Genomic DNA, 10,853 nt, shown 5'->3' with positions numbered 1-10,853 from the left:
CTCAAGAATGGAGTGGAGCCAGAAAATATTAGGAATATTAGTATCTAAAAGTAGATATGGGGGTCACAGATACAATTATGTAATCACTGGATTTAAATGTCATTAAATTCCGATATTTCCTCTTGGCATTCCAGGCACTAACAGTTGCCCAGTTCCATCCCAGCCATTACTCCGCCCATCAGCATATTCCCCAGCTCCCATACTGGACTATTTTCCCGTCTCACAAGCCTGATCTTTCCTGCTTCTACATAGCCTCCGGCTGTTCTCTGCTGATAACTGCCCATCCTGACAGCAGCTTTATAAACTTAAGTGTTTCTTGGAGCCTTCTATTAACTCCCAAATCATACGTATTTCCTCTAGGTTAACAATAGCTTTTGAGTGACAAGACCGATTCTGACTCATTTTTACACCTCCTCCCGCCTGCCTCCCTCCTCCCCCGTTCAGTGCCTCGCCCAGTGTTTACCACTTAGAATGCATCCGCAGAATGGATGAACTCGAGTAGGGAGGAAAGAAAGGCACCTAACAAAGGCTTGTAGAATTCTACAGGCTCTTACAGGTGTAGCAGCTCTTTTAATGCTCAGATGTTTTAACAGCCCAGAACGAGGTCTTCCAGTCTTACAGCTGAATAAATTTGGGCTCAAACAATAAAACCTCCGGCCGTACATTACAGCCGGCAGATAGAAAGATGTAACTATTTCATCGGAATCACATGGAGGAAATGAGTCCTAATCATTAGCCCTTCCAGAGAGTCTTAAAATTGGGAACCAAAGAGAATAGGGTACTCCGTAAGTCACGAATTCGCAACGATATATCCATGCGAACTATTTCATGCCCGGCTTTCAAGAGGAGAAACTGGGTCCCCAACCCAGATTCTAAAACATACGAATTGGACCTTCAACCCCCTCCCCTGCCCCCAAATTCCCAGGGGAAATCTAAGAGTCCGACACCCGAGACCACCGCAGCGACCGCAGCGCGCACAGAACGTGCGGAACTAGGAAGAGGAATTTCCAGCCCAGCTGGGCGTCTCTGATTGGCTGCCGGCTCAGCTTGGAACTCTGGGGCGTGTGACGTAACATCCGCCGGACCCGCCATCTTGTTCCCAGGGGCAGTTGGCGGAAGAGATCGCGCTCGGTGGCCGCCGGTTCGCCTTCTGCCGGGAGTTCTCGCGCCCGCGTCTCGGCGTCTGCTTTCGATCTAGGGTCCTTTTGTCGGCGTTCCCGTTGCCCTCCCTCATCCAGCTGGGGGACAGCGAGGCGGCCCCCTGTCCTGACGGCGTTCCATGGAGTAGGGTCCCGGACCGTTGTCCCGAAGAGCGAGATCGAGCTTGGCCCCCTCCCCCTCCCTTCTCCCTCCCTCCTTCCTTCCGCCGCAACATGGCTAACAACAGCCCCGCGCTGACAGGCAACTCGCAGCCGCAGCACCAGGCGGCCGCGGCCGCGGCCCAGCAGCAGCAGCAGTGCGGCGGTGGCGGCGGCGGCGCCACCAAGCCGGCGGTCTCGGGCAAACAGGGAAATGTGCTACCGCTGTGGGGCAACGAGAAGACTATGAACCTCAACCCCATGATCTTGACCAATATCCTGTCGTCGCCTTACTTCAAAGTGCAGCTCTACGAGCTCAAGACCTACCACGAGGTGGTGGACGAGATCTACTTTAAGGTACGAAGAGTCTAGGCCTGAGGTGGGGGGTGGGGAGCCGGGATTGGGAGGGTTAAGTTCCGAGGACGGGTTAGAGGAAATGGGCGGAGGCGGCCCTGGAGGTCTGAGGATTTGTAGGTGCGGGAAGGTTGATTGGGGGGGGGGGGGGCGGTGGTCTGGAGTCGGCCTGGGAGGGTCAAACTGGGGCCGCCCTCTCATTTCTTTTTCAGATTTTTAGGGCTGGGAGAGCCCGCCACTATTGAACTCTCTCCTCCCCCAACCTCCTGCCCACCCCTGGGGGGAGTTGGACGGGAGGGGTGGGGGAGGGGGAAAGAGTAACTGAATCCTCTCCAGTTTACAGCTTTAAAATTATTCCTTTTGACGTGGATCTACTCAGCGCCAACTTGTTGGTGCTTCTCCCGCTCACCCTGGGCCAGGGCGTGTATTGACTTCAGTGTGGGCCTCGTGTTGTTGGTATTCTCTATGCGATCCAGACAGGGAAATGGTCAGTGCGTGTGTCGGGTGGGGGCGGGAGGGTTGAGGGTGGAGAGGTGCCAGGGCAAGAGGTGTACAGAAGGCCTGGAAATTTTCCCAGCAGGAAGTCAGGAGTAAGTGGTCTCAGTTACTTGTGCATTGGGCTTGTTTAGAATTATCTGGGCCCTGGGCTTCTGCGGCAGGGTCGGTGCTGGCTTGGCTGTGCTGGGGAGCTCACCTGGCGCCTCCTCACTGCACTCTTGTCTCAGTTCTTGTTTCGTTAGCAGGATTGACTCAGTCTTGCAGCGAGGCTCGGAGCAGCCCAGGGTCGCAGGTAGAGGTATGCACTATTAATCATGCTCAATCGCCATAAATGCATTTCCCTGATTAAATGAACGGCTAATTAGGTATTTTTTTGGCCATTGGTTTTGGGCTTTTCTTCACCAACTAGATAGGTTTTCTCCACTTACTTGCAAATTATGTAGTTTTAAAGCTATCTTCCAGGCCTCTTAAGGTTAATTAATATTTAAAGGAATATTAATAATAGTCTTAATAATCTTTAAATATTTTAGCGAGAGCATCTAACAGAATACCGTCTGTTTTGTGTATTTGACTCCTAAAACGTTTGACAGACCACATATTTTCTGTGATCTAAACATACCTGTAGAGGGGCTAGCAAGAAGAAATTCTTTATTTGCCTTTAGGTTATATTTTGTCCCCAATCCCCCCCCACACACACACACCATCCCGTTAAGTGATTAGGTTATTGAAGAATTTTGAGATACTAGTTGTTTTTGATAGAAAAATCATAGTTTGAGAATACAGTTCAACTTTGGGTATGTAAAGTACACTGAAATTTTCTTATCCTTTTACAAGAATATTGTAAGTGAACTAGGTTTTTTATAGCTTTTAAAAGGTAAGGCCTTTTTCAGTATGGATACAGTATGGTGAATATTCTTAGTTTTGTGTAGTAAACTTCAAACAATTGAAAATTGGGTTCCTGCTCTTTCTGTAGCAGGTTCTGTTTAATAATACAGGCAGATGTTAACGTGATTGAGGAAAAGCTTGTTTTCTCAAATTCAGATACTGTGTTTTGAAACAATTCAAGAATGTACTAGAAATTATTTAAATTTAGTTATAAAACTAAAGATCCAGTCTTTGTTATCAAGATGTCCAGATTAAATAAATAATTGACATATGTAGGCTTCTAGCTCTAAGTTGGTTTCGTGTTGTATCCACCCCTTTGCTGCTAGCCTTTAAGGAATTGAAACATCTTTATACAGCAAACGGGGAAGGAAATAAAACCATAAAGCAGTGCTGAGCATAATAGTGTAGTGCTCACATTTAAATGCATGCTTTTCTGTCTGAAGCCACAGAAAAAAGATAAAAATGTAACCATTGGTGGGGTAAAAATACAGTTTTAGAAATGCATACTGAAAGAACAGAATTTTATTTTAATTTTGTTTTAAGTTAAGAAATAAAGATTTTTCTAAAAGACCTTGGGTTCTATGTTATCGAGCTAATTTTCTTTGCCATTTTTAGGTAAATATGTGGTTTTTATAGGGTACTCATCTCAACAAAGATGATACTGTATTGATTATATTTAATATAATGATTAGTCACTCAGTTTTTAACAGTTTATATTCTGGGGAAAAATTGAATTGGTTCATGTAATTAGGCTGAAAATGAATTACTAACAATTATCTGTATAGGTGTGGCCCTTGTAATTTCATCTCTAATCAGGAATGAGCATAATGCCTGTTCATGGTTAAAAAAAAAAAAAAGTACAAATGAATTTCCATAATTTTGCATTAGAAGTAACTTGTTACTGTTTTAACATGCATATACTTCAAATCATTTTTTAAAAATTTTATGATGTAGAATTTTAAATCACCATAAAATTAAGGGTATTAAATTTTTTTAAATAAATACTAAAACTTCATTGATACTTTTTGCTTCAAGTTGGAGCCTTAAATCCATTTTAAAATGAGAATTTCTATTTTTTTAACAACTCATAAAAAGATACAAAATTGACACAACATCAGATATATTTTTACATGTATATGAGACTCTTAGAAATCTCTTGGTTCCAGAAGTATCAGCTCTCTACAAAGCTATTTTAATGGGATTTCTGGTCATAAAACTGTTGAGGTTTTGTTAAACTCCCAACAGTTTTATTGGTGCTCTTTAAAAGCTCAGCAGTTTTTGAAAGATGGTTTACATGTAAACAAAATAATATGCATCATGTCAAAGTAATCAGCTTCCAAACTTTTGCAAAAAGCTGCTCTATTAGGGACTTGGGTTTACTTTAATCATAGTTTTAAAAAAATTAGAAGTATGAATGTTTGTTGTGTTCCTCTTTTCTATTTCAGGTCACGCATGTTGAACCATGGGAGAAAGGAAGCAGGAAAACAGCAGGCCAAACGGGGATGTGCGGAGGGGTAAGTAGAAGTACGTGCATTTTTCAGTTTTTCTGTGTCTGATAACATAAGTTTAAAATTAGGAAACTAAAAGTAACAGTTACTCAAAAATGACAGTTGGCAAAGCTTAGAAGTTTGTTTTTATCTAAATTCAAATGTCTAGTGAATGGGGTTAGAAAGTTGCTGTTTTTATTAATGCTCTATTCTGAGTTCTGGGTTATATCTTATTATTAATACCTAATGGGATTAATAAGTTGGTGTTAAATATTTGTTAGTTATTTTGTTACTTTTTCCTAACTGTTTCCCCTAAAGGTTCGAGGTGTTGGAACAGGAGGAATTGTTTCTACAGCTTTCTGCTTGTTATACAAATTATTTACTCTGAAGCTAACTCGTAAGCAAGTGATGGGTCTCATAACACACACAGACTCTCCATATATTAGAGCCCTTGGATTTATGTATATAAGGTAAATATGCATATATCTACATTTCCATTTAACTCACATTTTAATTCACATAAGCCTAATCAATCTGTTTTAATTCTAGGTACACACAGCCCCCTACAGATCTCTGGGACTGGTTTGAATCCTTCCTTGATGATGAAGAGGTATGTCAACAAGGGTAATAATTAGTTTTCTTCTGATTACTCTCATGTAAAAAGATATAAAAAAAATCCTTTATTTATTTATTGGAAGTTTAATGTTTTTCAGGGTTTTCTGTACTTAAATTTATTTCTCATACTTTTGGAATTGCTGTCCTTTTCTAAGACTTAGTGGATTTTATATGTCTTAGATTAACTTTCTTAAATTTTCTCATTTCTTAATTGTTTAAATGGTTTTGATAACTATTGCAGTTTTTTTCTGAGTTTTGTATATGGTGTTGATCTTGACTTGTGCTGTTGATAGTGACTTTTTAAGTGGGCCATGCTCAAGATTGAGGTGTTAAGATATGTGCATACAACACTAATTATAGCGCTTTATTCGCTTGGAACTTCAGCTCTATGCTCTAACTGCTTCCACGTATTAATACTCCCACTTGCACAGGAGTGCAGAATTGAAGAGGTGGGTGGGATTTAAGTAGGGTGAGAGTTTAGAGGATTTATTCAAAGTGATCAAAATACTACAAATTTCACTTTCTGATTCCTAATATGTTATACTTATTTATAAAGCCAAACGAAAACCCTAAAATTAGGTTCTTGTTTTTAATCTAAAAAATGTTTTTTAAAAAAAGTAAGCTCTATACTCGGTGTGGGATTTGAACTCATGACCCCAAGGTCAAGAGTCATATGTGTCTAAGACTAAGCCAGACCAGTTCTTTTTGTTTAATTATAAATGTAGTTTGTCACTCAGGCTTAACAAGGTTAAGCTTGTTACATATGTTCAGGAAACAAAAGTTATTTTCAGAAGCGTTGCTATGTTGGATTTAAATCCTATGTATTAATGTGCTTACAGAGTGAAGTCCAAGATCTCAAAAAGTACTTAATACTTACCTGTATTGTCCGTACATATGCCCCCACTGCTTTGTATTTTAAGATTCATAAAGTAAATTTTGAGTGCTGCGCTTCAGTAGTCTCATTTAAAACATTTATTCAAAGAATTTGTTGAATTAAAGGATAGCTGAAATAGAGAGCTTTCTAGTGTTTTATTATGTGCAGACCTAAAAAAAAGTCTCACTCTTGTAGACAAGGAGAATTTTGGCAGGGGCTATTCACTGAACTATTTGTATTTCTGAAGAATAAAAATATGTATTAGGTGTTAAATCACAATCTTTAAAGTTGTTTTTCTTTTTAGAAGAAATTTTTCAGGCCAAAGGACTTCTCTCCCTTCTATATTTAAAAAGCATGTCCCTCTTCATAATTGGTATTGCATTAGGTTTGTTTCTGATTGCTTCTGTTTAATCTGTTTTTTATTGTATTTACAAACCTGAGGATCTCTATTTAAGCTAACTTATTGTTTTCTTCCTTAGATATCTGCAGCGATTATATTTGGAAATACTGTATATCTGAACACTTAAATGTGTGTGAGTGCAAGCAGTTTTACCTTTAGCTCTTGTTTTCCTGTTTAGATAACAAATCTCACTTTCCTTGTGTGCTTGCACTATAGGTTTGGGACTGACAATAGCTGACTAACATGTCCTGAGCTGTGAGAGGGCATAGCAAGAAGGCCTTCATGCGGTAATGACCCTTTTCAGAGACAATGGTCATCATGGATTATGCGTTTCCAATTATTTGTTCATTTATTTATTTTCTACATAACTCTAAATTAGAAACCTCACTGCTTCATGGCAGTTGGTTTGCTATTGCTTCCAGTTTTATTAGGGCTTCATTTTATATTAGAGCTGTTAAAAGATACTCATTAGACCGGATTGTCTGAAGTAGTTCATATGTAGTTAGGCTACAGTGTTAGGAATGATGTGTGCAAACGTGTCCACGGAAAGAAATACATAATTAGTAGGTACGTGGAATGTTTATTTAAGTTTATTGTTCCACAGAGTTTAGTAATATAAGGGGCTGTTTCATATTCCTGTTAACTGAGTGAGATTAGTATACTTCATGCCCATGAGGCTGCAGGATTTGTTCTCACCTGCATGCACACACTAAGCCCAAATATTTCTCTGTATCATTCATTACCAGATTAGTAGGGTACACAGATTACAATTTTTGTTAGAATTTTTTGTATTTGAGATTCCAAAGATGGTAATATTTTTTTAGTATACGTGTGTGTTGAAATTAATTGTTTTGACGGCTAGGGTATCTTTTGTGTTTTTGTAGGACCTAGATGTGAAGGCTGGTGGAGGCTGTGTAATGACCATTGGAGAAATGCTACGGTCTTTTCTCACAAAACTGGAGTGGTTTTCTACCCTGTTTCCAAGAATTCCAGTTCCAGTTCAGAAGAATATTGATCAACAGATCAAAACCCGGCCTAGAAAAATCAAGAAAGATGGGAAGGAAGGTGCTGAGGAAATAGACAGACATGTTGAACGCAGGCGTTCAAGGTAACATACCTCTTGGAATTACTTTAAAAATAATCTTTGTACAAAGGTCCTTGGAAATCCGTGGCAAACTCAAGAAATTCTTTGTATGCTGTTCATTTTATGAGTTTGTCACTTTTAACCCCAAAAGGTCATTTTTTTCTGCCTTTCAGGGTCTTTAATTGTTCCTAACATATCTGTGTATGTGGGGAATCTAAATGAATAAGAGAAGTTAAATTTTTAGGATTTGTTTTATTTGTTGACATTTTCTTCTTCCTTTCTTAAATATTAGGTCTCCAAGGAGATCACTGAGTCCACGGAGGTCCCCAAGAAGATCAAGAAGTAGAAGCCATCACCGGGAGGGCCATGGGTCTTCTAGTTTTGATCGAGAATTAGAAAGAGAGAAAGAACGCCAGCGACTAGAGCGCGAAGCCAAAGAAAGGGAGAAAGAAAGGCGAAGATCCCGAAGTATTGATCGGGGGTTGGAACGCAGGCGGAGTAGCAGGAGTAGGGAAAGGCATAGAAGTCGTAGTCGCAGTCGGGATAGGAAAGGGGATCGAAGGGACAGGGATAGGGAAAGAGAGAAAGAAAATGACAGAGGTAGAAGACGGGATCGTGACTATGATAAGGAAAGAGGTAATGACCGAGAAAAGGAGCGAGAGCGATCAAGAGAACGATCCAAGGAACGGAGAAGTAGGGGTGAGGTAGAAGAAAAGAAACACAAAGAAGATAAAGATGATAGGCGGCATAGAGATGACAAAAAAGATACCAAGAAGGAGAAAAAACACAGTAGGAGTAGAAGCAGAGAAAGGAAGCACAGAAGTAGGAGTAGAAGTAGAAATGCAGGGAAACGAAGCAGAAGTAGGAGCAAAGAGAAATCAAGTAAACATAAAAATGAAAGTAAAGAAAAATCAAATAAACGAAGTAGAAGTGGCAGTCAAGGAAGAACTGACAGTGTGGAAAAATCAAGAAAACGGGAACATAGCCCCAGCAAAGAAAAATCTAGGAAGCGTAGCAGAAGCAAAGAACGTTCCCACAAACGAGATCACAGTGATAGTAAGGACCAGTCTGACAAACATGATCGTCGAAGGAGCCAAAGTATAGAACCAGAGAGCCAAGAGAAACAACATAAAAACAAAGATGAGACTGTGTGAAATTTTTTTTGTAAAAGTGGATCACATTGAATCCTATAAATGTTTGATTAAATCTGCTTTCTTTTTTCCTCCCAAGTTGAAATTGTGCAGTAGTTAACGCACTCTTCAAGCTCCCTGTAGGCTGCATTTTCATTTCCTCTTTTGTGTAGGGAAGTGCCTTTGTAATCCCATTTATTGCATTGATGTTTTCACCCAGTTGTTGAGTTTGATACATGATGCACAGATTGTTCTTGCATTTTTATTGTTTAATTGTTTTTGAGATGTACAGTCTGTACATATGTCCTGAAAATGTTTTAATTCCTTTGGCATGGTTGCCATGTTGGTTAAATTTGTATAAGGCAATAAACTGCCACTAATTCTATTTTTGTTTTGTAGGTGTGGGATTATGGTTTGTGTACTGAAGTTAGCATGGCTGTGCTTTTCATAATAGAATGCTAAAGACTTTGAGAATGGATCTTGGATGTCTATTATAGGAGAATTTTGTGCTTTCGGTGTACATGAAGGCGGCAGTTGTAGGATTAACATTCTTGTCCACTGTATATTATCTTGGAAGGCTCTTGTTAATATGTTACACTTAATATTCTCCACAGTTAACTTTAGAGAGATTAATGACAAGTTAGTTTCTGATGCAGAGGTTTCAATTAGGCTGTGATTTGATCAAAAGTCCTTTTAGCATTCTACCTCAAAGGGACACTGTTAGTATGCCTAAAATTTATTCACGTAGTTTTTCTTTTTTATTTGGAAAAATACATGACATGTAATCTTTTTTCTTGAATTTCTCAGATTTTAAAGTACTATATTAAAGGAAAAAATTAATGCCTAAAGCCTAGCATTCTTGCAGCAACCCTATACTAACGTGAAATTGGGAGAGGGTGGGGCAGATGAGTAGAGAAATAGATTCAAGCCTCAAGCTTCCAAAGCATTTTTATAAATGGGAAAAAACTTAAATTATGAAACAGCTTGATATAGTGTCCTTTTTTAAAAAATTCAAAACTTTTTTTATTGATAATGAAGATGGCTGTTTGAGTTTTTAAACTTAATCTAGAACAAAGAAATATTAAAAAGTAATGCTGTGCTGCATTATTTAAGATTATCAGCAAATTATTTGATAGATTGTTCTTATGACTTGTATTCTGATTACAGAGAACGATCATGAGTGTGGAATAAATACTGGATTAAATCCTTTATTCTGGGTGTTGGCTTTTCCCCCATTTGTCAACATTTTTTTTTAAAGTATTTTTATTGTGGAAATTGATAACAGTGTTAGAGTCACACTTTGTGTAGAGGGATGGATATCTCAGTGCCCAGATGACAAGTGAATTTTAAACGTGTAGACTAGAATTGGACATATGTGATAGTCAATAATCCTTACTAGAGTTCTTAATATTGGCAGTTCCCTCTGTCAGTGAGTGTTCTGTGTGTCATTAGGTGGTTCTTTTGATTGGGAAATGACTTACTTTTCACATCAAAGGTGCTTATTGAGATACTTTGCACTTACTTGGATTACATGTTAGAATCATTTAAAATTTGGACTTGAAGTAAGTTTTATAACTCAATTTTTTAAAACAAGAAATTTGAGGTGCAAGGTGATGTGTTCAGTCAGTGCCAAGACAAGGAGTGTTCCAGACAGTCTCTAGCATATTAACATGTTTTATCTCACTGTTTATATTGGCCAACTTGGTGGGCACTCGGCAGCCGCCTTGCAAAAGTGATACATGGGGCAAACAAGTACATTTGGAAGAGTCCATATGTGGGCTTAACATTTGTACCTACCTAACTCCAGAAAAATCTCATTAAATGAAGGAATTCCTCTCTGAAAAAATGCTATGCTTTTTTTTTTTAATAAGTGGAAGATTCCGTCATCTCGCCTTTTAATTGAGCATCAAGTGAATTGACACTAGACATAGAAAAGTATTTTCAAGTAATGAAAGTAGATTGATCTTCTGTTGAAAATATTTTTAGCATTCCTAAATGATGGTGCTACTCCTGAATACAGTTCCACCTGAAATGTTAATTTAACTGTATTTTAGGTAAAGTGTGGAAGATTTATTTTCAGTAGAGGTGAAAATACTATCATAACCTGTATTTGATTTATGATTTTTAATGTTAAATTTGCTCTTGAACATTTCGATAAGTAGTAGAACATGTTAATAATACTAATTGTTGCCAAATGTATGCATGGTTTGATTTGGAGAGTGGCTTCC

The 10,853-nt window shown here is 38.8% G+C and overlaps 1 protein-coding gene across 2 annotated transcripts; it reads left to right on the top strand.

Annotated features, from left to right (window-relative positions):
* Positions 1-1,074: 1,074 nt before the first annotated feature.
* Positions 1,075-10,471, top strand: PRPF38B (pre-mRNA processing factor 38B). Of its 2 annotated transcripts, XM_032301517.1 has the most exons (7): positions 1,674-2,139; positions 2,396-2,448; positions 4,481-4,549; positions 4,841-4,992; positions 5,072-5,132; positions 7,296-7,519; positions 7,788-10,471. In XM_032301517.1, exons 1-7 carry the CDS (start codon positions 2,118-2,120, stop codon positions 8,647-8,649), a joined length of 1,443 nt encoding a protein of 480 aa, XP_032157408.1. In that variant the 5' UTR covers positions 1,674-2,117; the 3' UTR covers positions 8,650-10,471. The 2 variants fall into 2 exon arrangements, with proteins under 2 accessions (XP_032157407.1, XP_032157408.1); XM_032301516.1 differs by lacking the exons at positions 1,674-2,139; positions 2,396-2,448 and adding an exon at positions 1,075-1,655.
* Positions 10,472-10,853: the final 382 nt, after the last annotated feature.

Source organism: Mustela erminea, chromosome 10 (assembly GCF_009829155.1).
Source record: "Mustela erminea isolate mMusErm1 chromosome 10, mMusErm1.Pri, whole genome shotgun sequence".
In the NCBI taxonomy this organism is placed as follows: Eukaryota; Metazoa; Chordata; class Mammalia; order Carnivora; family Mustelidae; genus Mustela; species Mustela erminea.
This window is presented reverse-complemented; position numbering and strand designations above follow the sequence as displayed.

Coding starts and splice junctions, on each gene's coding strand:
- PRPF38B (XM_032301516.1), top strand. CDS start 1,374: ATGGCTAACAACAGCCCCGCGCTGACAGGCAACTCGCAGCCGCAGCAC. Junction 4,993..5,071: donor CTTGGATTTATGTATATAAG/GTAAATATGCAT, acceptor TTTTAATTCTAG/GTACACACAGCCCCCTACAG. Junction 5,133..7,295: donor CCTTCCTTGATGATGAAGAG/GTATGTCAACAA, acceptor GTGTTTTTGTAG/GACCTAGATGTGAAGGCTGG.